Source organism: Silurus aristotelis, assembly GCF_946808225.1.
Source record: "Silurus aristotelis genome assembly, chromosome: 23".
NCBI classification, from domain to species: Eukaryota; Metazoa; Chordata; class Actinopteri; order Siluriformes; family Siluridae; genus Silurus; species Silurus aristotelis.
Genome location: NC_139596.1, coordinates 1,001,353 through 1,028,852, shown reverse-complemented (window position 1 = coordinate 1,028,852; position 27,500 = coordinate 1,001,353). Strand labels below are relative to the sequence as shown.

The following is a 27,500-nucleotide window of genomic DNA, read 5'->3' as shown; positions in this document are numbered from 1 at the left end:
TACCTTCTGATACTCTCTTCTGAACACTCGGGTTATTAAATTAAAACGTCTCTGAGAAACGTGTGAAATCTTTATCAGCATTAACACTTTAACACATAAACAGTTTTTGCTGGTAATTAGATAATATTAATATTACACAAGTCTCAGGTTCAATAATCTGCTGATCAAATTGAATTGAATAACATTTTCTGCAGGTTAACAGACGTGTATATAAAATCAGAAGAAAATAAAGAGGATCTGCAGAGAGACACAGGGTGGAATCTGATCTCTGATCCTCTAATAACAACCTGACATTCACCTGCACCTGTCAATGATCTCTAACATTACTATTACCATCACACACATCTGATACTATTCTGACTTTAGATGTAATACTGAGGTGATTCTCACCTGTTTTGCTGCAGTGGAATGAGGATAAAGTGTGATGTGAGCTGAGAGATGTAGAAGTTCACCTCTCCCGGTCCCTCAATCCGTTTTTTTTAAATTTCCCTCTTCATTCACTCCTGTTCTGGGACAGAGAGGCTCTGCACATGCGCAGTGCTCCTACTCCTGATCCGGCCGGAGAGCCAGTCGTGCGCATGGGCAGTGTGGTATCCCAGGACAGTACCGTTGAGCCGCTGAGCGACGCGCATGCGCAGTGCGGTGAAAGGGGGTAAAAAAAAAAAAGACGCGCAGCTGGTGCGGCTGTAATAACTTTCCTTTCCCCCTCTGTATTAATCAGCGGAATTTCACACAGATTAATTATATTTTAGCCTTCTAAACATCCACACTGATCCGAGTTACTTGTTGCTCTCGCTCTCTATTTTCTTAAAAATAATAAATAAAACAGAGATGCGTCTTCTTGTGCACGCGCACTTTGTTGTCGGTAAATCACGGATTTTCGGTCAATTTTCGTTTATAACCCTTTATTCCTTCTTCTTCAGATTCTTCTCCTGTGTAAATCTTTTCTCTCCTGTAAATCCACTCGTGTCGCTAATCCGTGTACCATCAAATAATATCAAACAACTGCAGATAAAACCTCCTGAGATTATTCACGCGCTCCGTGGCGGTGTGGTGCTGGTGTGTGGTGCCGGTGTCGGTGTGTGGTGTCGGTGTGTGGTGTGTGAGCTCGGCGGTGTGTGGTGTCAGTGTGGTACTTTAACAGGTGTAAATGCGCGCATTGGGCGCCTCTGTCACGGCGCGCGCGCTGCAGCGGGAAAACGGGCGCAAAGTGGCGGGCGGTATTTCAGAAGAGCACGAGCCCTAACAACACACACGCGCACACGCGCACGCGCGCACACACACACTTGTACACACCAGTCTCAAAAAGAAAACACCAGTGCAATTAAATATGTGTCTCTTTAAAGTATTTTTTATAGGTATTTATTCCTGAATTACTGCGCGCGCGGGACACACTCTGTGTCCTGGATGTGGAGCGCGAGCTCCGCATTAATTATCTATCCTGTAGATTATAATATAATTTATATTACAGTATTGTTTAGTAATAAATATATAATTTTAGTGTTTAATATGATTGTAAATCATATGTGTTTTGTGCCGGATCAGCTAGTTTCTGTGATGGAGAATAAACGGAACCGGTTTCAACTCCTCAGGGAAGTGCACGTTAATTGACTTTAGGACCTTGGGGAGTTTACAGATGGTGAATCCGCCACGTCACAACGATCAATGCGGAGTAACGGACACAAAGGAAACTCGTCCTGAATCTCCTCTTGGTCCTAGCGCCTCCATTTCCCTGTTCAAAGTTTCTATAGAATAATAGTGCCAGATAATAAAGTGATTATTAAACATAATTAAGGCTAAAAGAAATTAAAAAAAAATGTTGGTGATGTTGGATAATTTTTCCGGGGCATGCAAAAAACTAAATGTAATATGTTGAAAGACCTTGACGTTTTAGCAGATTGTATTTATTGTATACATGATTTATATTATTATTTAGCTAATAGTGACACCAGTATAAATGACTAAAATGTCCTGCATTAAAAGGTTAAGGGATGACCACTAAAACTCTGGCTGTTTTGCAGCAACTTTTTTCATTTAATTCTGTAAAGTACTCTTTGGAGTTTATACACTAACCGAGAGAGAATGACTACATGCATTAAAATGTGTTAGAAATGAAATGAGAATGGGAGGAGATTTGATCTGAATCATTCCAACATCTTGTGGAAACAAATTGTTTTAAACAAAGGGGGCTCTGCCCAGTATTACTACAGTGGTCCCAATCCAGTGCTGTACATATAGAGGTCATAGACATGAAACAACACAATATTCACTAGTTTATAAATAATGCAACACACACACACACACAGGAGCATACAAGTGCAATAGAGCAGCTAAGTGATGTAATTGTGTTTACAGTAGATGAGATTATAAGTGTGAGATTACAGATGTACAGTATTGGGATGTTATCAGTATGGGATTATAATAGTTTGTAATATATTCCCCCTTTAGACAGGAGGGGATGAACTGCATCACCACTATTTGTGTGAAGATTAGAGAATAAATTCTCACATTAATTTTTCTGGTTGTGTAGGTTGTTGCATCCATTGATTAGATGTAAGAGTTTTGTCAGAGACGGCGACTGGATGTGTGTCACATTTCCCCTCTGCTTTAGTTCCTCTTTAGAGACATCACCAGCAAGGGGTCAATAATAGGGTCGTCCCCTTGACCCTGCTGAAGACCTTTGGTCACGTCCACAAGTCACATTAAACCCTCATGCCACCAGAGAGACGAACTTGTCAGTTCTGTCATCATTTTTATAGTCCGTTCCTCGGTCCCCTGTGGTGCGTATTCGCCGCATGTCAGAGCCGGTTGTCTCTGATCTCTTTTGAAGATGACGCCACGCACACGTGTGACAAGTGTGACGGTGAAACATCTGGAAAGAATTTGCTTTCAATAACATTTCTGCAACATCTAGTGAACAATAGACAAATATTCATCATCGGAGAGGAACTACAACAGGCACATTCCCGGGAACGCTGATGGGAAGGAGCGTGAGGTCTTCTCATGAGAACGAAATACCCAGCAAAGAAAACAAAGATTTGGAACAAGAAGCAGATTGGAAAAAGACGAGAGGGAGATGTGGTTGGATTTTCGGTGGGAACGCAGCAAAGCCGGTGTCATAATATGCTCTTATTCTCTGTTTGGAATCTCTAATGAGAGAATCAAATGCTGTGACTCATGTGTAATGGGATTTGCAGAGTCTCGTGCGGTACCGGGGCGCAGCAGGCGGCTCAAAGCCTGTTAAGGTTGGACAAGCATTACAGGCCTGGAGGGGTGTGTGAGGTGTGAACTACCCCCTGACAGCACAGTTTGGCAATGGGACAAATGTGATTGTGGAAAGCTGCAGATAAGCAGATTGAAGAAGAAGGTCTTCTTTCAGTCATCAGCGCTTACTGTTGGGAATGCTTATAATATCTCATAACCTTGTGTCAGATGAATTTCCTAAAAAAAACATCTGTAGCAGTTCCTGTACTAGAAGTGCAAGATCTCTCTAACTATCTGACGAAGGAACTCAAAGAAAAGACCACTCCTAGACCACCATCTTGCCATCAAATTTTGCTGATGTGACTTCCTACAACAATGTGCATACACACTGAAGTGCAGAGAGATGGTCAAATTGTGGTCTTCAGCATCCTGAAGCTTAAAGTCTGAAAAATACAAACACATGCCCATGGCCTGTGAGTGGAGCACCTGAGACTGAAACTTCTCAGTAAAATCATACAAAGGCAGATTTCAGCAGAGCAGAACATTGTTCTTCTTTGATGAACCGAAGTGTCCACATTCTCCAGATGATGAATTTTGCAGTTTTTATCCCTGAGGAGGAACGGCGTTCGTGAGGTCTCGTTAACCGTTCTCCTCGACACTGCTGAATCGTTGAGTGATTGGGTGTCACTGCATTTCGCTAATCACAGATCAGTAAGTAACCGGACCTGTAGCGCAGTGGCCGTGGAGGAGAGGCTGCTCAGAGGGAGTGGAGGGAACTGCTAGACTGGTTTAGATGGATTGTGTTTCTGTATCTTTGTTGCACCTAGTAGATTAGGAGACACCCAGTTAAACACTGAACAAGATCTGCTTGCCTGCAACCCCCATTCCGACCAGGCCATGAATGATTTAGCATGCCGACTCTGTAGCTCGAGCATCTGAGTGCTGAGACAGGTGTTCACATGTTCACACCAGCTCTGGGCTGATGCTAACTTGAGGACCGGAAGACTGAAGTTGTGGAAAACTCAGCAGCAGGGATATTTGAAGTTGGACTTGATGATACTGGACTTCACCAGGCTACAGGAACACATATATCTGAAACTTTTTGTGGATCATATGAAGTGAGAAAACTTCATTAGGTTGACGTTTTGTTTTCTATGAATCACAGTGTGACCACGGGCCATTCTGGAGATTCTGTGGTTCTACAGAACACTTAGGAGTGGATTCTAAATCGTCCTTCTGTGGCCCTCACTAGCATGTAGACTAGCCGGTGTGTATATGTGGCACATCCAGTGGAGCTTTAGGGAGGATTAGGACAAGTAGCCACTGGTCCATACAGCAGCTGAGATGCAGGTATACCTGGAAGGATGTTAAGTATCTTGTGTGTGTGCCCATATAGCACTGTATGTGTCCAGATGTTGTGTTTTGTTGCAATGTGTACACTTAAATGAGTCTGAATTGCACATAATCAAGTAAATCTTAAGATGCTATTCGAAACTGACTGGATTTACACAGTCCTCGTCTTTCACATGAATTACACATGTGGATCTCTTTAATATCGTCTGCTTTTACAGCTTGAAATCATATTTTACTTCACAGCTTGATCACCTTAATCTGTCCCATATGATCACGAGTCCGTAAGACGCATCCCTGAAGGTTTAATGCTCACTTTCTTCAATAAGAACGTAACAGGATCCCACAGGTCACTTCAGGAGATCCTCTCATAGATAGTGTTTCTTCCTCTTTGGCCTAGCCTACTTTAGAAAATGAGCATCTCTCTCTCTCTCTCTCTCTCTCTCTCTCTCTCTCTCTCTCTCTCTCTCTCTCTCTCTCTCTCTCTCTCTCTCTCTCTGACTCTTTCTTTCCCTCAGATGAGGTCATCTCCACTCATCTGTGACAGATACCCTACACTAGGCTGAAGAACCATCTCTTAATTAAGACACTTTACCACTGTGCCACAGCACCTGATCTGATCTGATCTGATGTAATACTGCAGTGATTCAGATGATGAACCTTTTCATGTTCTGCTGCTGTTTTCTTTTTGGAATGTAAAAAATCTATGAAATCCCACAGCAGTTGGTTTGTACGTGGAACGTTCTCCTGGAAGACCATTCCGAGTCTCAAGAGCAGGGACATTTTCGGTCCCTTCTGAACTCTTCGGAACCAACTTTTCCTTCCGTGCACTCTATGACACTGGATGTTCCACATGCTTAAGTGTCCCTTCTCTCTGTTGTTCCATTGTTCTCCTGTTCAGTACAAGTTCAGCCTGTTCCCATGTACCACTGATGGAGAGAAAGTGGAGAAAGTGTGGGGGTGTGGGAGTTCCACCCTCTTCACAATAATCGCAAGACCCAGATTAGTTCTGACATCTCAAATGGGGGACCTTCAATGATATTGTTCACCTGCCTCTTTGGCTTAGACCGAGGGGTGAACTGGGGGTGGGGTGTGTTGGGGTCAATTCTGAAGGCACTATATGGATGGGGTGACAGACATGATGTGTGTGTGTGTGTGTGTGTGTGTGTGTGTGTGTGTGTGTGTGTGTGTGTGTGTGTGTGTGTAACAGCTAAGATGATTGGCTGACAGGTGAGAGGAAATAACACTAAGCAATTATAGGCTTGGTGTAGTGTTGTTACAGGTCACAACCAAGACAAACTCAAGCACACACACACACACACACACACACACACACACACACACACACACACACACAGTTCCTGAACTTTGGGATTGTGTAGTCCATATTACTGTGCTGCTCATAACAAGTCTCCATTGTTCGGCTCTAATTGGACACGGACCGTTACAGCACTATTTAGTCTCAAGAAGGCCTCATTTCAGAGGCTGTGATCAGACAAACACAGGGAACCCTCCCTCCTTCACTCCCTCGCTTTCTCCCTCCCGTCCTCCCTCGCTCCCTCACACCCTTGCCCTCTCCTCTTTCTCCGTCCCTCCATCCTGCTCTCGCAGCCCAAATAGGCCAAATCTTCTCCTTTGTCCACAGACTGGCCAGTGTGAAATTCACTGTGACGTTAAATGTTTTCTAATGAATAAATTGTGAAAGGATATGCAGAGGGAATATATGTAATGGAATGTAGACTGCATTTTAAAAGCTTTTTCATTGTCCATATTTTTCCCTCCCTCTTTTTTTCTTCCAGGGGAATTTACAGGACAAAAAAAAAAAAAAAAAAACGTAAAAAAAGAACGTCTCCTTTCAGAAAAGACCTAATGAGGATCGGGTGTGTGAATTTGGAGCAGGGATTCAGGAGGCCTTTGATTCTTCAGATTAATGTTTTTTTTTTTTCCCCTTATTATAATTTGAAAGTCAAATAACTTGTGGTTCTCAGCTTCGAGGGGAAAAAGAAGACATGAAAACCAACAGGAGAAAGGCATATGAACGAGTGTAGAGAAAAGGGTTTTTTCAGTGGATTGTAAAGGTTTCTTTTTTCTACGCTCTTCGATGTTTGAGCCTCTGGAATCATGTGAACGGATAAAAAACAACAACATTAAACTGAAATGCATGAATATGGTTTTGAAATGCTCTCACTATTTTCTACATCGTGTGTAAAATTAAACGCACCCATGTGCTTTTTTTACAGTTATAAATGTTATAGCGTGTGTTTAAAGACCACTGACGTGAAGGTGATGTGATACTGAGGGTTTGTTCATATGTGATGAAGAGTAAATTGTGCTGTCAGTCATACAGACCTGAGTGGTGAAGGTCACTGTAATTGGATATCTCATTATAGCACATATACAATAGAAAGTCTCTCTAACATCCTGTAGTTAAACAGTGGGAGGTTGTGCGGTTGGATTACCACCAGTTGTATGATGACTACGTGTGTGTCAGAGTGTAAGAGCATCGAATCCTTTGTGCCACTGGTGAAAAATTCAGGCCGAATCTCCTCCAAGCTGATGTACAGTTTATTTGTTGATATTCATCCTGGTCTAAACCTAAAGCAAAAATGAGGCGTGTGTTTTCCGTGATTTTCAGAAAGGAAAAGGTAAAGCACGTCAGTTGGACCTGGAGAGGGCGCTGACCGCCAGAGACAGAGTCGGCGTCCAGGACATGGTGCTACTCGATGCCCACAACAGCGAGACAGCCTTTCTGGACAACCTGAAGAAACGCTTCTCAGAGGACTTGATCTACGTGAGTTTGGGTTGAACTGAAAACCTCTTGAACTCAAAGAGCAGACTTTTCCCTTCACTCTGTCGTCATGAGCCGGGGACGGGATTAGGATTAGGATCATTGCGGTGTTTTTGTCTTTAAAATGTGCAGTTCTTCATGATTTATTATTTCATTTGTTTTTGTGTTTTGTTTTTAAAGACTTACATTGGAACCCTTCTAATCTCAGTCAACCCGTATAAAGAGTTGGACATCTACAGCAAGAAGCACATGGACCTTTATATGGTGGTCAACTTTTACGAGCTTCCGCCTCACATGTAAGACTTTCACATGAATATTCTATTCTTATCTTCTCTAAGAGCCAAACCTGTCGCTCATCACAGGTGTTCTTTAGACCTCAGCAGAACCCATCATGCAGCCACAATCTCCACCTCCTTATGCATTACCTTCTCCCTCGTTGCAGCTACGCCCTGGCGGATAACGCCTACCAGACCATGCTGGCGGAGGCCAATAACCACTTCATTCTGATCTCTGGAGAGAGCGGGGCTGGTAAAACCGAAGCCACTAAGAAGATCTTGCAGTATTACGCCGTTAACTGCCCCAGTAGCTCCCTGCTCAACTCCGTCCGGGACCAAATGCTCATGTCTAATCCCATCCTGGAGGTCAGATCTTCTGCTTTTATAGTAAACTAACAGTGTGGATGTATATTGGGATACGAGAAGTCATAATTATTATGAATATCCTGGTATAGATAGTGACCTCATGGCAACTGCTACAACATTATATTGTAAATGTGGATAAAACTATTATTAAATAGTAACTATCTCCTGTAGCTTCACTGTAAATACTGTGTGTCATGGAGTCAGGAGGAGCTTCCACCTGAGATTAGTGAATCATTCCTAGTAGAACCATTAAGTTCAGGCTGATCAGCTTCTAATCATTTCATAAACTGTTCCTCTCAGGCCTTTGGGAATGCCAAAACACTAAAGAATGACAACTCCAGTCGCTTTGGAAAGTACATGGACATTCAGTTCGACTGCCAGGTCAGAGCTGGTTTAACACACACACTGGATTTGTTCTTCTATTACACAGATAATAAGTGATATTTGGAAGGTTTTGCTCATTTCTTGTGGTAGGGAGATGCAGTTGGAGGTCACATCCTGAGCTATCTGCTGGAGAAGTCACGCGTGGTCCATCAGAACCACGGCGAGAGAAATTTCCACATATTCTACCAGCTACTGGAGGGAGGAGACGACAACCTGCTGAGACAGCTGGGCCTGGAGAGAGACACGCGCCACTACAGCTACCTGCTACAGGTAACGCATGGAAACAACATCTGGGGCTCCAGGTTGATGGTTTATGGCGTATTTGAAGAACAGCTGTAGTGCTGGGAGAAAGCTGATATCAGATAAATGATTAAACAGAAGTCTTGTTCTGTAAACTAGAAGAGATTTACCAGGTAGTAGTCATATTACCGTCGTTTACGTCACTGCTCTCCTCCTGCAGGGTGAGTGTGCTAAAGTCAGCACCATCAACGACAGGAACGATTGGAAATCAGTGAAGAACGCCCTCTCGGTCATGCACTTTGATCTCAGCGACATCCAGGTGAGAACATTGGTGATGTGCAGAAGGAGACAGGATATAGGACTGTGTGTGTGTGTGTGCACTTAACATCTGTGTATCTGTAGCATCTGTTTGGAATCATTGCAAGTGTTCTGCACCTGGGGAACGTCCAGTTTGACAGAGACACCAGAGGCAATGCTGTTCTTAACTCTAACGCTGAACTGCGCTGGGTATCGAAGGTATAACAGTATCTCACTCATACACACACACACACACACACACACACACACACACACACACACATGCTAATGAAAGCTTGATGTGTTTTGTGCAGCTGACTGGGGTCCATGTGCAGGTTCTTACTGAGGCTCTGACCTACAGGAAGATCGAAGCCAGAGCAGATGAGGTAGTACTCCAGCTTCTTACACATCTCCATGACTTTTATTAGCAGTAGTTATGAACACTGTAATGGTGTGTGTTCCAGGTTCTGTGTCCCTTCACTGTTGATCATGCCGTCTACGCCAGAGATGCACTGGCTAAAGCCATTTATGGACGCGCCTTCACCTGGCTGGTCAACCGCATCAACGAGTCCCTCGAGAACCAGGTCAGGAGAAAGAATGGAAATGGAAAATGAATGAATATGGAGAATGACGTTTTTTTAGAGGTTTCTCAGGTTTTATTCTCGTACTTATTTCAGGACTCGTCCAGAAAGACGGTTATTGGTCTGCTTGATATTTATGGATTTGAGGTCTTCAATGTGAACAGGTACTTTATGTGTCCTGTGGTAATAATAGAATAAATGACTGGAGCCACTTTTAATGACCTCCAGAGTTCTTACACTGCTGTTTCACACAAGCCTGTTCCTTATTAACATGTTCACAGCTGCCTGTGTGTGTGTGTGTGTGTGTGTGTGTGTGTGTGTGTGTGTGTGTGTGTGTGTGTGTGTGTGTGTGTGTCAGTTTTGAGCAGTTTTGCATTAATTATTGCAACGAGAAGCTGCAGCAGCTGTTTATCCAGCTGACACTGAAAGCTGAACAGGAGGAGTATGAAGCTGAGGGCATCGAGGTAACACAAGTCCATCTTTATTCCCCAGTGCAGTAGAGCGCACGTCTGATCCTTCAATCAAAATACTTATGACTGATAGTGTGTGTGTGTGTGTGTGTGTGTGTGTGTGTGTGTCTCAGTGGGAACCTGTGCAGTTCTTTAATAACAAGATCATCTGTGACATGGTGGAGGAGAAGCACAGAGGCATCATCTCAGTACTGGTACACAAACTGCAATCAGTACAGTAGTTAAGGAAGACCATGATCAGGGCCACTTGTTGCACAGGAGCACATTGTATCTTCTCACATTCTTCTTCCAGCTCTTAATAAGCTCCATTAGATGTTTGTGTGTTATTGTGTGTGAATAGAGCGATGGATTGATCTCATTATACTTATTGTGCTCTTATCGAGGACGAGGAGTGCTTGATGCCAGGTGATGCGACAGATCTTACCTTTCTCGAAAAGATGGAGAAGAAAATGGGAAACCATCCTCACTTCATCACGTGAGTGGAAAAAAAAACAGGTGTCATTGCCCAGTTTTCCACAGGAGCTCTAGGTGAGGACACTTGGAACAGGCAGATGAGGTCTTTGGTTCTGGTCCTGCAGGATGTTCTTCTCCACTTGCACTAGATTGTTTCTAATATAATATTAATACATTCCCGAGTCATGAACACTGAGATCAGTCATTTTCTGTTAAATAACAGACAGAAGTTGGCTGATAAAAAAACCAGCAGGACTCTGGAGAGAGGCGATTTCCGTCTGCTTCATTATGCCGGTGAGGTGACGTACTGCGTCGTGGGTAAGACACGTCACATTCAACACTTCTTCACCTTTTATTGAGTGAATCTCTGCTCTGGTTCTTACAGTTAGAGTTAGTTATGGAGTAGTGCTCTATAATGTGTCTTATTTAAATACGATTTCCATTTTAACTACTGAGATAACATAGACGTTGACTCCAGCCCTTTGTTCTCTATCTCGGACGTTCTGTCACTCACATCCTCGAGCTCTGAGCTGTTTGTCTTCTTCTGACAGGCTTCATTGACAAGAACAATGACCTGCTGTACAGACACATTAAAGAGGTGTGTACAGAGGGAATTCAGCTTGGCTCCGCCCACTACACAGTATAAACACTATACTGGGGCTGACCTCCATCAAGTGATAAAGGAGTTTTCTGTGTGTGTGTGTGTGTGTGTGTGTGTGTGTGTGTGTGTGTGTGTGTGTGTGTGTGTGTGACAGGTCATGCGACAGTCGAAGAACTCTATAATGCAGCAGTGTTTCTCCTCTGATGAGCTGGACAGCAGGAGAAGACCCGAGACGGTGAGACCTTGACAGGTGTGATGAATGAGACGCAGCCAATCAGAGAGCAGTTTTAAACCCATCACCAGTGATGGACTTGGATCTTTGGAGCAGGAGCTTCTTCACCATTATACTACCTGATTACTGTTACTGATACTGTTATAGGAATATTTTCAAAACATGATTATTGACGGTCTCTAAGACGTGATTGTGTAATAGGACTGTTTTCTCTGGTGTAGCTCCTCTGTGTTTTATACTGACAAATACAATCTGCTTTATAGCTGTGAAATAAACTGAAATCAGTGTGAATGTGAACGCAGGTCACGACCCAGTTTAAGAACAGTCTACAGGGACTGGCTGAGATCCTGATGGCTAAAGAAGCCTGGTACGTTCGCTGTCTAAAATCCAACGACAACAAGCAGTCAGGTCAGATATCACACACACACACACACACACACACACACACACACACACACACACACACACACACACACACACACACACACAATGTATTAAATGCAAAGATAATAGTATTATTTGTAATTAGTGTTTACATGCTACACTTTACCGATCTAGGAAGGTTTGATGATGTGTTGGTGAGGCACCAGGTGAAGTATTTGGGTCTGATGGAACACCTGAGAGTCCGGAGGGCCGGCTTTGCATATCGGAGGAGATATGAGGAATTTTTAAAGAGGTATTCTGTAACTATAATATCATATGCACTTTAGAATATTCTGTGCTTCTGTATTTAGATATAAATTCTCAATATTTAGTCCCAGTGTGTTTCATGTAAATCTGAAGTAGAGACTAAAGATATTTCAGTATGATGATGATGATGATGTTGAGACGCTGAGGTGTGTTTATGGTGATGCTGCAGGTATAAACCTCTGTGTCCTGATACCTGGCCACACTGGAGAGGGGTTCCTTCTGAGGGAGTGGAGAGACTGGTGCAGCACCTAGGCTACCAGCCTGATGAGTACAAGATGGGCAGGTATTACACACACACACACACACACACACACACATACACACAAGTGACAGAGACGTGTAAAAAACATCTAAATCTTTATTCCTGTGTGTTGTTTGCAGAACTAAAATCTTCATCCGCTACGCCAGGACTCTGTTTGCCACCGAGGACGCGTATGAGCTGTGTAAACACGAGCTGGGTCAGTGGAGTAAGAGTTCAGAAAGACGGCTCTTCTGAGCCAGTGAGATGTTTTATACAAATTCAATTAACACTATTATGTGTGTGTGTGTGTGTGTGTGTGTGTGTGTGTGTGTGTGTGTGTGTGTGTGTGTGTGTGTGTTATAGTCGCAAAGATCCAAGCCAAGTATAAGGGATACCGCACTAGAGGGGAGTTCATTAAACAGAAAGAAGCAGGTACACGCTTTACTGTAATGGACAGTAAATATGAATTCTTAATAGTCATATGACATCATCAAGGAATCTCTTTTTATCATCAGCTACTAAGATTGAAACATGCTGGAGAGGAGTTCAGGCTCGGAAAGAGCGAGAGAGAAGAGCCTGGGCCGTCAAAATCATCAAAAAGTGAGTGACACACGAACGTGTAATGAAATGAAAATGAAAAACACCCAGTGAACTCCAGTGAATATATTATAAAACATGTAGAAATCCAGAAGTGTGAACTGTTCTGAACTCAAACACACTCAGATACACCATTCAATTCACACTGTTTTGTGTTGTCTGTTTGCACTGTGTTTTGTCCTGCACTGTTTGTACTCGGTTTATACTTGAAGCACTTGTGGCCAGGACAACTTACTTTAGTCCCTAGATCTGTTGTGTGGTGTAGCTCTATGTTGTGTGATGCTGCTCTATATTGTGTGATGTAGGTTTAGGCTTTGTGATGTAGCTGTATGTTGTGTGATGTAGCTCTATGTTGTGTGATGTAGGTTTATGTTGTGTGGTGTAGCTCTATGTTGTGTGATGTAGGTTTATGTTGTGTGGTGTAGCTCTATGTTGTGTGATGTAGGTTTATGTTGTGTGGTGTAGCTCTATGTTGTGTGATGCTGCTCTATATTGTGTGATGTAGGTTTAGGCTTTGTGATGTAGCTGTATGTTGTGTGATGTAGTTCTATGTTGTGTGATGTAGCTCTATGTTGTGTGATGTAGGTTTATGTTGTGTGGTGTAGCTCTATGTTGTGTGATGTAGGTTTATGTTGTGTGGTGTAGCTCTATGTTGTGTGATGCTGCTCTATATTGTGTGATGTAGGTTTAGGCTTTGTGATGTAGCTGTATGTTGTGTGATGTAGTTCTATGTTGTGTGGTGTAGCTCTATGTTGTGTGATGTAGGTTTATGTTGTGTGGTGTAGCTCTATGTTGTGTGATGCTGCTCTATATTGTGTGATGTAGGTTTAGGCTTTGTGATGTAGCTGTATGTTGTGTGATGTAGTTCTATGTTGTGTGATGTAGCTCTATGTTGTGTGATGTAGCTCTATGTTGTGTGATGTAGTTCTATGTTGTGTGCTGTAGCTCTATGTTGTGTGATGTAGCTCTATGTTGTGTGCTGTAGCTCTATGTTGTGTGATGTAGTTCTATGTTGTGTGCTGTAGCTCTATGTTGTGTGCTGTAGCTCTATGTTGTGTGATGTAGCTCTATGTTGTGTGATGTAGTTCTATGTTGATGTATGTTGATGTACTACATCACACAACATAGAGCTACATCACACAACATAGAACTACATCACACAACATAGAGCTACATCACACAACATAGAGCTACAGCACACAACATAGAACTACATCACACAACATAGAGCTACAGCACACAACATAGAGCTACATCACACAACATAGAGCTACATCACACAACATAGAGCTACAGCACACAACATAGAACTACATCACACAACATAGAGCTACATCACACAACATAGAGCTACAGCACACAACATAGAACTACATCACACAACATAGAGCTACATGTTTTGTCCTGCACTGTTTGTACTCGGTTTATACTTGAAGCACTTGTGGCCAGGACAACTTACTTTAGTCCCTAGATCTGTGTTGTGTGGTGTAGCTCTATGTTGTGTGATGCTGCTCTATATTGTGTGATGTAGGTTTAGGCTTTGTGATGTAGCTGTATGTTGTGTGATGTAGCTCTATGTTGTGTGATGTAGGTTTATGTTGTGTGGTGTAGCTCTATGTTGTGTGATGTAGGTTTATGTTGTGTGGTGTAGCTCTATGTTGTGTGATGCTGCTCTATATTGTGTGATGTAGGTTTAGGCTTTGTGATGTAGCTGTATGTTGTGTGATGTAGCTCTATGTTGTGTGATGTAGCTCTATGTTGTGTGATGCTGCTCTATATTGTGTGATGTAGGTTTATGCTTTGTGATGTAGCTCTATGTTGTGTGATGTAGCTCTATGTTGTGTGATGTAGCTCTATGTTGTGTGATGTAGTTCTATGTTGTGTGCTGTAGCTCTATGTTGTGTGATGTAGCTCTATGTTGTGTGATGTAGTTCTATGTTGTGTGCTGTAGCTCTATGTTGTGTGATGTAGCTCTATGTTGTGTGATGTAGCTCTATGTTGTGTGCTGTAGCTCTATGTTGTGTGATGTAGTTCTATGTTGTGTGATGTAGCTCTATGTTGTGTGATGAAGTTCTATGTTGTGTGATGTAGCTCTATGTTGTGTGATGTAGTTCTATGTTGTGTGATGTAGCTCTATGTTGTGTGATGTAGTTCTATGTTGTGTGCTGTAGCTCTATGTTGTGTGATGTAGCTCTATGTTGTGTGATGTAGTTCTATGTTGTGTGATGTAGCTCTATGTTGTGTGATGTAGTTCTATGTTGTGTGCTGTAGCTCTATGTTGTGTGATGTAGTTCTATGTTGTGTGATGTAGTTCTATGTTGTGTGCTGTAGCTCTATGTTGTGTGATGTAGTTCTATGTTGTGTGATGTAGTTCTATGTTGTGTGCTGTAGCTCTATGTTGTGTGATGTAGCTCTATGTTGTGTGATGTAGTTCTATGTTGTGTGCTGTAGCTCTATGTTGTGTGATGTAGCTCTATGTTGTGTGATGTAGTTCTATGTTGTGTGATGTAGCTCTATGTTGTGTGCTGTAGCTCTATGTTGTGTGATGTAGTTCTATGTTGTGTGATGTAGTTCTATGTTGTGTGATGTAGCTCTATGTTGTGTGATGTAGTTCTATGTTGTGTGCTGTAGCTCTATGTTGTGTGGTGTAGCTCTATTTTATGCACTATGCATAACACGCTCTATGTACTATTATCTTCCCTCATGTTGTCTGGAATAATATTAGATTAGAAGTAGAGGTTTCTAGTTTTTGGTGTGTCGTATAGTGTTGTTTTTGTGTTTCTGTAGATTTATTAAGGCGTACATGACACGTGGCGAGGCGAAACCCACTGATAACTCCGAGTACCTGACGTTTGTCAGACAGAGCTACCTGAACAGACTGAAGAATAATTTACCCAAAACAGTTTTGGATAAAAGCACATGGCTCACTCCTCCATCTGTAATGAGAGAGGTAATAAACATCCCACCGTACTGCATTAACCACAAACTGAACATCATCTTCATCCCTTTATTTGTGTCAGTGACACGGTCAGAGCTGTTTGTTTTACTCTTGCAGGCGTCGGAGATTCTGCGGCGTCTGCACACGCGCTTGTTAGTGAGGAAGTACGTACGAGAGGTCACGCCTCAGAGGAAAGCGCAGGTAATAATGATATTAATAACAACTCTTAACACATTTCAGACCAATTTCATGCAGACTGTAAAACTGTATAACCAGCAACATGACACACATAAACTTTATAACAAATATAATCTTACTAATGTGATGATCCTTTTTTTCTGTCAGCTGCAGCTGAAGGGGGTCACCAGTGGTATTTTTAAAGGGAAGAAGGAAAGCTACCCTCACAGTGTGCCTGTGCCTTTTGTGGACACCAGGATCAGTGAGTAAAACACCTGTAACCATCATCATCATCATCATCATCATCACTGTTAGTGTCTTCAGCAGTCATGTTTATTACATAGTGTCAGAATCCCAACTGCTTTTCAGTTATCATGGAGCATTATGAAGCATCATGGAGCATTATGAAGCATCATGGAGCATTATGAAGCATCATGGAGCATTATGTCTTAACATGGTGCCTCATGTCTCCCTGTAGGTGAGCAGGACATTAATGAGCGTGTCCTCCAGATAGTAAAACCAGAACGCATTAAGGTACATTTATAAAAGTGTGAACCTAATGAATCATACTGGCTGTGGAACTGGAACAAGTAAATCTTCTTATCTTCTGTCCACTTTGTCTTTATCTGTTCGTCCATACCTTTTTCCTCTCCTCTACTGTTTGTGTCTCTGCAGTACAGTGTTCCTGTGGTCAAATATGACCGGAATGGGTTCAAACCCAGACCCAGGCAGTTAATTCTCACCCAGGTTGCACTTCACGTTGCAGAAGATGTCAAGGTCAAACAGAGAGTCGAGTACGTCTCCCTCAAAGGTAAGCTGTGAACCATCAGTGTCCGTACTGGACGTGTCCTCGTTTACACACTGGGATTTTATTGTGCTTTTCAGGTGTTTCTGTCAGTAACCTGGGAGACACGTTCATGATCCTCCACGTGGTGTGTGACGGCCCCAAGCAAAAGGTACCATGTTTCTCCAGACTCTACACTCTAGAGCATAACTAACTTTAGATCCTAAAAATATAATAACAAAAAACACTTTTATATAAATATCTATGAGCTCTAAATCCATTTTCTCCATGGTGGATTTACCTGCTGCACCACACCAGGCTGAGATCAAGCTGTAACGTGTAGCAGAAACTCTATTTAAAACCTCCTGTTCTCCATTAGGGAGATCTGATACTTCAGTGTGATCACCTCTATGAAGTTTTGACCAAGCTGAGCGTGCTGGCGAAGAAGCAGAACGCCATCAATGTGCTCCAGGCGAGGTAAGGACTCTGATGTCACTTCCTGTCCAGTATCTATAAGTGTGCATTAAGAAGATCAGAAATTATTCATTACATTTTACAAATTAAAATGATCTATTAATTATGATTCCCTAATTGTCTTATTATTCATTTGATGTTTAGTATAAAGTTTGAGGTTAATGGAGGTAAGGAGAACTTTGTGGACTTCAGCACCGGACAGGAAGCCACAGCGTACAAGGAGAAAAATGGCCATTTGATGGTGGTGAGTGAATACGGTCTCTCTCCCTAATTAATAATATTCAAATCTAATTACATCCAGGAATAATAAAGGGAATAATCTAACTCGGATTTTAATATATTCCTCATTATGCTAATAAGCCACATGAATAATTCATGTTCATGGAAAATATTAACACATCACTGATTGTTCCTGATTAATCAGACTTTACTGAAACTGATTTCAAATCACAGGTTTACATTTTTATATCCGTGATAAAAGCAGGTTATAAAGTTTGTGTAATAAGTAAAATTATAATAACGTTTGGTATTCAGTAGAACCTCAGATGAATGGAATTGTAATGTAAAGCATTGGTCTGGTTTATTTCAGGTCACACCCAGACTGAGGTCCCGGTGATGTGAGCAGTGAAGAAGTTCAGCTTCTCCTGCACCATATAAACACACAGTTCAGCTCTGGAAGCGTAAAAAACCATTTGTTCAGGTTTTTAACTGATTTTCATTTCCAGTACTCGTATTTATTGCATTCAAATATATATCTGTAGAAGACTTTCACACGACCACAACCTTCTCACTGGTTCATGATCAATCCAGAAAATATAATCATAGGTTTTAAAACTAATATCTCGAGATTCCTGCACCTGTAACACGAAGAAGCCATAACGTACGCTAAGGTTTTATAAATAAACCAGAAGCACGACAAATGAACTTTATAGAAATATTTATTTGTAAGCAGTGTATAAATATAATTGTATGTAAAACGAAGTCGTGTGCACATCTGTACAAACATCTCTACACAATACAGATTACATAATGTGCCTTTAATAAAACTAGTGCGAGAACACGTGAGCACGTGTTTAAACTGAAATACTACATAACACGCAGCTGATCTCGGATCCGCTTTCATACCGCAGATAAAATAATGACATGGAGTAACGTTTCTGCTGATCGGGACCAGTGTGGGGAGAACGAGAAGAACGTTCCTTCAGCAGAGTTTAGATACCTTACTGGTTCACACTCATCCCTTCACCTGGGCAGATGCACAGAGAACATGCTGCCTAAACACCACACAGGATCATGATGCACTTTCCCCTCATCTACTGCTCAACACGGCCAGAACTAGACCATGCTGCCCTCTGGTGGACAGGGTCACACACTTCACTCTTTCCCTCCATCTCTTTTCTCAGAGTTTAAAACACATGGAGAGCAGGATACTCATCAAAACCTTCATCATCTCATCATTTTAGATCTACATCCTGATAAAAACAACACTGTCTGATCGCAGCTCTGAGCGTGTGGTGCTGCTGAGAGTACACTCCTCAAATCCTTCTGCAATTCATCCCTGTTCAAATACACCATCAGTCCACAATGAGCTCCATGTGATGAGAAGATGAGAAGAGCAGAACGCCGGGGATGGAAGAGGAACCGCATGTGGGACGCAAATCAAGCATCAAGTGATCATGACTTCAGTTAGAAAACGTAGGAGGAGTGGAAACGGAGCTCTCTGAACGCCACGTCACCTCTCTCTCGTTCGTACACAGTGTGGAGAGAGAGAGAGAGAGAGAGAGAATGGGGGGAGGGTGGAAGGGAGTAATTAAGGCACAGGGGTTGAAGGTTAAACAAGCTTTAGAGGTCACTGGTGGTGATGCGTGCGATCGTCAGGTCTCTTGACGTGGATCCTGCGCACGCGGTCCACACGCTCGCGCTCGTCGTCCTCATCCAGGTGGTGCGAGCGTCCCGCGGCGCCCCCTGTGGCCTCCAGCAGCGCGTTGTCGGGCCCGCGGCCGTCCTGACACTCGTACAGCAGGATGTTCAGAGTCTCCTCGTAGATCCGCGCTTCAGGGAACTCCACCTGAGGTACAGTTCAGTAGAAATGACACATAACCACCTTCACTCTGATGAGATCTAACAGACTGGAAACACGAGACTCCATCATGACTCGTTACCTTGGTCTGCTTCTTCTCGGTAGCGTAGACGATGGAGGTGCAGCACACCTCTGCGATCTTCCTGCCCTGACCGTAAAACGACCAGCAGCAGATCTCGTCTCCGATCACGTCCTTGATGAAGAGCACGCGGCCGTTAAAGCGCAGAGAGAGCTTATCAAACAGCTCGATGTTCTTCAGCATGTTGTCGTCCGAGTTACTGAGACACAGAGATCAGGGTTTAACGTGAGGGTTCTCTCTCTCTCTCTCTCTCTCTCTCACACACACACACACACACCTCAGATATCTACAGCACTCTCACCTGGTGTAGGAGTATTTATTGTTGCTTCTGTTGTACAGGAGTTTTACTGTGGGCTGGAAATAAACACATCAGTACAGAGAAGAAGGACGTGTGCAGTAATGAAGACCAGCGCAGGGTTTTACAGGAGGAAATAATCAGACGTACCTTATTGGAGGTGGCGATGAGTTTCTGCTCTTCTTTAGGTGACGTCACTAAGGGCACTTTACAGAAAGGCTCGTAGGCGTCTTTGTTCTAAACGCAGGTTATGGAGTAAATTACAGCTCTGTGTAAACGTGTGTTAATATGGACGAGTTGTATGCAGGTGTGTGTGTGTGTGTGTGTGTGTGTGTGTGTGTGTGTGTGTGTGGTACCTGCAATGCAGCCTGACACTCGTCCACTAAACCCTGCACCAGGTAGTACTTGGCTTCAGCCAGCAGCTCCTCTGTCTCCCTCCTGCTCTCAGGCAGAGGCACCACGCCGTCACGCAGGTAATTCAGGACGGTGCCGAAGTGTTTCCCACATCGGTCAATCAGGATCCAGCCTGAGGGTCAGAGATACAGTGTGTGTGTGTGTGTGAGAGCAACATCTCCTTCACACCACGTAACCGCTGTGTGTGTGTGTGTGTGTGTGTGTGTGTGTGTGTGCTGGAGTACAGAACATTACCTTCACTGTCTGTAAGAACCTCCATACGGCCGCTGAACATGGCCTTCAGCATGGTGTCCTGCTTGGTGAGGGTCTGCATGGTGGTGTAGTACAGAGCACCACCCACGTTTAGCTTCACGTACTTGGAGCTCGGACTCGACCCCTTGAATGAGGTGGTCCGGGTCGTCGCAGCCGGCACAGCCGAGCTCACAGCACTCTCTCCTGACATCTCTTCCTGTCTCACACACACACACACACACACACACACACACACACACACACACACACACACACACAGTGAGAGGAAACCTAGAACCTCACAGATTAGACTGTCTGAGGCAGGAAGTTGAGGAGGATGTGACGTAACAGCTCTATCATGTGTCTCTCACTATATAAAATCTGATTACACAACTATATACAGGTTTAACAAAAAATATGTAATATACCATTTAACTCAATACATCAAACAATATCGCGCTTTTTCACATATAAATCATTTCTTATATTTATAAATGATTTATTTCAGTGTTCTGTTTACAGAGCGTCATAACAAACCCATAATTTACCCGTAAACACGTTTACCCACCCGTATTCCGACAAGCCCCGCCCTCTTCTCCCCGACATCCACACGCGTCACTGAGCTAAACTTTTCGCTGATTGGTCAGTTCCCTGTCACGGTTTAACTCCCAGCCAATCATCACATAGCAGGCGGGATTTAATACAATACAGGTAGAAAAAAAAAATATGAGCTTTTTAAAAAAAATATCCACTACATAATTTATCATTAGAATAAAGAAACATCATCACGAGCTTTTTAACGTATTACAGCACAAAAGAATAACAATAATAAACAAGACCGCAGGCGTCGGTTATTAATCCGATTATGAAATAAAACGCAGCTGCTCCGAACCGCGAACACAAAAAGATTTAAACCGCAAGAAAACGCTTATAAACATCTAATATACTCCCGCAGTCATGTGACCACGTGTTTACTGTCCGTTCTGAGAAATAAAAGCGATAAACACGGTGATTTTACCATAGAAATCCTTCCCGACGATTTTGGCCTGGAACCTGCCTAGGATTAACCACTTCCGGTTACAGACTGAGCATGCGCACAAGCGCATTCTTCAACAGTGACGTTTCTCCTCGTCTCAGTGACGTCATCATGGGTTCTTTAATGAAGGAAATCTCGATTATATGAAATCAAGCAAAATATCTGTATTTAATGTGTGTGTGTGTGTGTGTGTGTGTGTGTGTGTGTGTGTGTGTGTGTGTGTGTGTGTGTGTGTTAGTAGGCGGTATAACCGCTTCAATGTGAAGAAGAAACAGCAATAATCCAAATATGTGAGCTCGGGTATGTTTGTGTATAAAATAACTCATATTTGTCACAAACATAGTTATAAACACAACACAACTTCTATATAAACACAATAAAACGTGTATAAACACAACACAACTTCTATATAAACACAATAAAACGTGTATAAACACAACACAACTTCTATATAAACACAATAAAACGTGTATAAACACAACACAACTTCTATATAAACACAATAAAACGTGTATAAACACAACACAACTTCTATATAAACACAATTAAACGTGTATAAACACAACACAACTTCTATATAAACACAATAACACGTGTATAAACACAACACAACTTCTATATAAACACAATAAAACGTGTATAAACACAACACAACTTCTATATAAACACAATAAAACGTGTATAAACACAACACAACTTCTATATAAACACAATAAAACGTGTATAAACACAACACAACTTCTATATAAACACAATAAAACGTGTATAAACACAACACAACTTCTATATAAACACAATAAAACGTGTATAAACACAACACAACTTCTATATAAACACAATAAAACGTGTATAAACACAACACAACTTCTATATAAACACAATAAAACGTGTATAAACACAACACAACTTCTATATAAACACAATAAAACGTGTATAAACACAACACAACTTCTATATAAACACAATAAAACGTGTATAAACACAACACAACTTCTATATAAACACAATAAAACGTGTATAAACACAACACAACTTCTATATAAACACAATAAAACGTGTATAAACACAACACAACTTCTATATAAACACAATAAAACGTGTATAAACACAACACAACTTCTATATAAACACAATAAAACGTGTATAAACACAACACAACTTCTATATAAACACAATAAAACGTGTATAAACACAACACAACTTCTATATAAACACAATTAAACGTGTATAAACACAACACAACTTCTATATAAACACAATAACACGTGTATAAACACAACACAACTTCTATATAAACACAATAAAACGTGTATAAACACAACACAACTTCTATATAAACACAATAAAACGTGTATAAACACAACACAACTTCTATATAAACACAATAAAACGTGTATAAACACAACACAACTTCTATATAAACACAATAAAACGTGTATAAACACAACACAACTTCTATATAAACACAATAACACGTGTATAAACACAACACAACTTCTATATAAACACAATAAAACGTGTATAAACACAACACAACTTCTATATAAACACAATTAAACGTGTATAAACACAACACAACTTCTATATAAACACAATAAAACGTGTATAAACACAACACAACTTCTATATAAACACAATTAAACGTGTATAAACACAACACAACTTCTATATAAACACAATAAAACGTGTATAAACACAACACAACTTCTATATAAACACAATAAAACGTGTATAAACACAACACAACTTCTATATAAACACAATAAAACGTGTATAAACACAACACAACTTCTATATAAACACAATAAAACGTGTATAAACACAACACAACTTCTATATAAACACAATTAAACGTGTATAAACACAACACAACTTCTATATAAACACAATAACACGTGTATAAACACAACACAACTTCTATATAAACACAATAAAACGTGTATAAACACAACACAACTTCTATATAAACACAATAAAACGTGTATAAACACAACACAACTTCTATATAAACACAATAAAACGTGTATAAACACAACACAACTTCTATATAAACACAATAAAACGTGTATAAACACAACACAACTTCTATATAAACACAATAACACGTGTATAAACACAACACAACTTCTATATAAACACAATTAAACGTGTATAAACACAACACAACTTCTATATAAACACAATAAAACGTGTATAAACACAACACAACTTCTATATAAACACAATAAAACGTGTATAAACACAACACAACTTCTATATAAACACAATAAAACGTGTATAAACACAACACAACTTCTATATAAACACAATAAAACGTGTATAAACACAACACAACTTCTATATAAACACAATAAAACGTGTATAAACACAACACAACTTCTATATAAACACAATAAAACGTGTATAAACACAACACAACTTCTATATAAACACAATAAAACGTGTATAAACACAACACAACTTCTATATAAACACAATAAAACGTGTATAAACACAACACAACTTCTATATAAACACAATAAAACGTGTATAAACACAACACAACTTCTATATAAACACAATAAAACGTGTATAAACACAACACAACTTCTATATAAACACAATAAAACGTGTATAAACACAACACAACTTCTATATAAACACAATAAAACGTGTATAAACACAACACAACTTCTATATAAACACAATAAAACGTGTATAAACACAACACAACTTCTATATAAACACAATAAAACGTGTATAAACACAACACAACTTCTATATAAACACAATAAAACGTGTATAAACACAACACAACTTCTATATAAACACAATAAAACGTGTATAAACACAACACAACTTCTATATAAACACAATAAAACGTGTATAAACACAACACAACTTCTATATAAACACAATTAAACGTGTATAAACACAACACAACTTCTATATAAACACAATAACACGTGTATAAACACAACACAACTTCTATATAAACACAATAAAACGTGTATAAACACAACACAACTTCTATATAAACACAATAAAACGTGTATAAACACAACACAACTTCTATATAAACACAATAAAACGTGTATAAACACAACACAACTTCTATATAAACACAATAAAACGTGTATAAACACAACACAACTTCTATATAAACACAATAACACGTGTATAAACACAACACAACTTCTATATAAACACAATAAAACGTGTATAAACACAACACAACTTCTATATAAACACAATTAAACGTGTATAAACACAACACAACTTCTATATAAACACAATAAAACGTGTATAAACACAACACAACTTCTATATAAACACAATTAAACGTGTATAAACACAACACAACTTCTATATAAACACAATAAAACGTGTATAAACACAACACAACTTCTATATAAACACAATAAAACGTGTATAAACACAACACAACTTCTATATAAACACAATAAAACGTGTATAAACACAACACAACTTCTATATAAACACAATAAAACGTGTATAAACACAACACAACTTCTATATAAACACAATTAAACGTGTATAAACACAACACAACTTCTATATAAACACAATAACACGTGTATAAACACAACACAACTTCTATATAAACACAATAAAACGTGTATAAACACAACACAACTTCTATATAAACACAATAAAACGTGTATAAACACAACACAACTTCTATATAAACACAATAAAACGTGTATAAACACAACACAACTTCTATATAAACACAATAAAACGTGTATAAACACAACACAACTTCTATATAAACACAATAACACGTGTATAAACACAACACAACTTCTATATAAACACAATTAAACGTGTATAAACACAACACAACTTCTATATAAACACAATAAAACGTGTATAAACACAACACAACTTCTATATAAACACAATAAAACGTGTATAAACACAACACAACTTCTATATAAACACAATAAAACGTGTATAAACACAACACAACTTCTATATAAACACAATAAAACGTGTATAAACACAACACAACTTCTATATAAACACAATAAAACGTGTATAAACACAACACAACTTCTATATAAACACAATGAATCTTTTAGTGAAATGTAAACCTGATCGTTCGCTCAGAAATGTGTGCTTCAGGTAAAAGGAAGTATATGTAAGAAGTAAATGTGAGAAATAGGAAAAGATAGATATATTAGATCATGATGAAGTGGTATTTAAAAAATAACGCAAATATATTAGTAAACTGTTATGGCGTTAGACCTGTTTCTACACGGAGGACTTTGAGAGATGCAACACTAAAGGACGTAGCGTCACGCGCGCGCACACACACGCACTTTACTATACAAATTAAATCATAGTTTTTTACTTGGGAATAAAAAGGATTAAATAAAGAAATGTGTTATTACAGAACGTTTATATTTTGCTATCTAATATTTTATAAACCGTGTGATAACAAATCTAGAATTCTAAACATTTCGGGTCCGGGTTTTACATTTAACCTGAGATGTAGTTTTTTTTATACCGTTTCTACCCGGAGCATTTTGTTTGGTGCACTATTGACGGATGGAGCAAGTTTTCTTATTGGAACTTATATTAAATAAAGTCTTTATTTTACTTTATAAAATATTTGTGTGGATTTGTGATTGGATTTAAATTCTGAGCTCATTTTCTAAAGAGGAAAATGATTTATTGGTGCTGCTGGTTAACATTAAACTCGTGAGATTAAATAATGATGTAGTTTTATGTGAACATGATGTTTAACCCTCTGAATTCTCTCCCGGTGGATTTGAGTGTGTTTGTGGTTCCTGTATGTACACACTGAGTGTGTTGGAGGATAAATCTTCGTGAATAAACACATAATTATTAATATTTTAAAGGAAAGTAATAAATTATAAAGAAACGGTGGTTTATATTGTGACGACTGTAGTTCACATTTCAGTCCACCAGGTGGCGGTAATGCGCTTGAGCGGTGTATGTGTAACCGCCTCAAAGCGCAGAAGCAGCAATAATCTAAATATGTTTCTGTCTGTAACTACAGCACGAAGGCGCTCCGGGATGTTTCTGAATAAAGAACCAAGAATTAATGTCTGAAGGTAAACGCTTTTTTATCTCAAGCACAGTAATACTAATGCTGTAATGTGATATTTTATATGATACATATTTATACTCTATATTTACGTTATAATCTTTGCTGTTGAAAAGGAAAATATCACAGCAGCGCAGCTCCAATCTGAGATGTCATGGAGGAAGGAAGGAAACGTTTATCAGAGCGGAAGTTACTGCTTCCTTAAAGGAGATTTTAAACTACTAAATCCAATATTTATGTATTTTAATTAATTTGCTTATTACTTTTGCCCTTGAAATGCACTGAAAGTCAGCGTGTGTTTATGTTTGTATCAGTAATATCCAGTGCTCTGAATCTCCGGGATCCTGTGTGAAGTCCTGTGTTATTAAAGGTTGCGCTGATATAAAGTGCTTTGTTTCTACCCTGCACTTTAATCAGTTACACCAGTAAACGAATATAAACATTGCTAGTTTTTTCCCCACTGTTCTGTGGTTCTAATCTGCATTTGCTTCTTGATTGGTTGCTCGTCTCCCGCTTCCTCGCTGTGATTGGTTGCTGCATGGACGCTTCCTGATTGACGGTTTTCGTGTGTAATCGTTGTTGGTGTGTGGTGCTGGAGGCGGGATGTGTGAATACGGGTGGAGGGAAAGTGAAGGCTGATAGCTGTGTGTTTGTGTGTTTGTGACGTAGAATAATGAATAACGAGAGCGCGCGCTGGAGCGGTCTGTTCACGCGCTGCTGCTGAAACGTGTTTAACCGCCAGAAACATTTATCCCCTTTATTATGTGTGTAGGGTCAGAGTGTAACAGTGAGGCGAATCCGGATAGAGGGGTGTGTGTGTGTGTGTGTGTGTGTGTGTGTGTGTGTGTGTGTGTGTGTGTGTGTGTGTGTGTGTGTGTGTGTGTGTGTTACAGACACACTGGAACTGTTGTGGGGTGAAGGTCGGGGGAGTGTTACTGTTGTATACATACACACACACACACACTCTAATGTACTTTACTACACACACACTGATACAGGGAGGTATACTGGTACACACACACACACACACACACACACACACACACTCTAATGTACTTTACTACACACACACTGATACAGGGAGGTATACTGGTACACACACACACACACACACACTCTAATGTACTTTACTACACACACACTGAT

General features: G+C 40.3%; 3 protein-coding genes across 6 annotated transcripts in view; 2 read left to right on the top strand and 1 right to left on the bottom strand.

Annotated features, from left to right (window-relative positions):
• myo1ha (myosin IHa) overlaps positions 1–18,930 on the top strand; it is a 22,418-nt gene extending 3,488 nt beyond the window's left edge. Inside the window, exons 3-33 of one of the 3 annotated variants that reach the window (XM_083527195.1) lie at positions 7,190–7,345; positions 7,523–7,638; positions 7,785–7,983; positions 8,284–8,364; positions 8,458–8,637; positions 8,828–8,926; positions 9,010–9,123; positions 9,219–9,290; positions 9,369–9,488; positions 9,582–9,649; positions 9,844–9,949; positions 10,069–10,149; positions 10,339–10,430; positions 10,632–10,726; positions 10,960–11,006; positions 11,164–11,244; positions 11,544–11,649; positions 11,800–11,917; positions 12,101–12,214; positions 12,313–12,389; positions 12,536–12,604; positions 12,688–12,772; positions 15,557–15,719; positions 15,825–15,908; positions 16,053–16,146; positions 16,363–16,418; positions 16,560–16,695; positions 16,770–16,840; positions 17,048–17,145; positions 17,287–17,386; positions 17,732–18,930. In XM_083527195.1, coding sequence (XP_083383321.1) covers positions 7,190–7,345; positions 7,523–7,638; positions 7,785–7,983; positions 8,284–8,364; positions 8,458–8,637; positions 8,828–8,926; positions 9,010–9,123; positions 9,219–9,290; positions 9,369–9,488; positions 9,582–9,649; positions 9,844–9,949; positions 10,069–10,149; positions 10,339–10,430; positions 10,632–10,726; positions 10,960–11,006; positions 11,164–11,244; positions 11,544–11,649; positions 11,800–11,917; positions 12,101–12,214; positions 12,313–12,389; positions 12,536–12,604; positions 12,688–12,772; positions 15,557–15,719; positions 15,825–15,908; positions 16,053–16,146; positions 16,363–16,418; positions 16,560–16,695; positions 16,770–16,840; positions 17,048–17,145; positions 17,287–17,386; positions 17,732–17,758 — 3,105 coding nt within the window. In that variant the 3' untranslated portion in view covers positions 17,759–18,930. Of the gene's footprint in view, positions 1–7,189; positions 7,346–7,522; positions 7,639–7,784; positions 7,984–8,283; positions 8,365–8,457; positions 8,638–8,827; positions 8,927–9,009; positions 9,124–9,218; positions 9,291–9,368; positions 9,489–9,581; positions 9,650–9,843; positions 9,950–10,068; positions 10,150–10,338; positions 10,431–10,631; positions 10,727–10,959; positions 11,007–11,163; positions 11,245–11,543; positions 11,918–12,100; positions 12,215–12,312; positions 12,390–12,535; positions 12,605–12,687; positions 12,773–15,556; positions 15,720–15,824; positions 15,909–16,052; positions 16,147–16,362; positions 16,419–16,559; positions 16,696–16,769; positions 16,841–16,986; positions 17,146–17,286; positions 17,387–17,731 lie in introns of those variants that run through there. The other 2 variants (XM_083527194.1, XM_083527196.1) reach the window with 2 other exon arrangements.
• Positions 18,063–21,409, bottom strand: kctd10 (potassium channel tetramerization domain containing 10). Its single transcript, XM_083527248.1, has 7 exons — positions 21,260–21,409; positions 20,245–20,458; positions 19,953–20,122; positions 19,747–19,833; positions 19,603–19,655; positions 19,305–19,500; positions 18,063–19,210 (listed from the first exon to the last, which is right to left on the bottom strand). The coding sequence occupies exons 1-7, from the start codon at positions 21,260–21,262 to the stop codon at positions 18,992–18,994; spliced, it is 942 nt and encodes a 313-aa protein (XP_083383374.1). The 5' UTR covers positions 21,263–21,409; the 3' UTR covers positions 18,063–18,991.
• Positions 21,410–26,224: 4,815 nt separating this feature from the next.
• ube3b (ubiquitin protein ligase E3B) overlaps positions 26,225–27,500 on the top strand; it is a 27,723-nt gene continuing 26,447 nt past the window's right edge. For both annotated transcript variants that reach the window (XM_083527197.1, XM_083527198.1), the window contains exon 1: positions 26,225–26,361. In XM_083527197.1, the coding sequence (XP_083383323.1) occupies positions 26,352–26,361 (10 nt within the window). In that variant the 5' untranslated portion in view covers positions 26,225–26,351. The remainder of the gene's footprint in view (positions 26,362–27,500) is intronic.

What these genes read in the sequence shown, in the direction of transcription:
- kctd10 (XM_083527248.1), bottom strand. An exon ending in GGTTCTTACAGACAGTGAAG is followed by an intron (nt 20,123 to 20,244) that starts GTAATGTTCTGT and finishes TCTGACCCTCAG; the next exon opens with GCTGGATCCTGATTGACCGA. An exon ending in AATAAATACTCCTACACCAG is followed by an intron (nt 19,501 to 19,602) that starts GTGAGAGTGCTG and finishes TCTGTGTCTCAG; the next exon opens with TAACTCGGACGACAACATGC.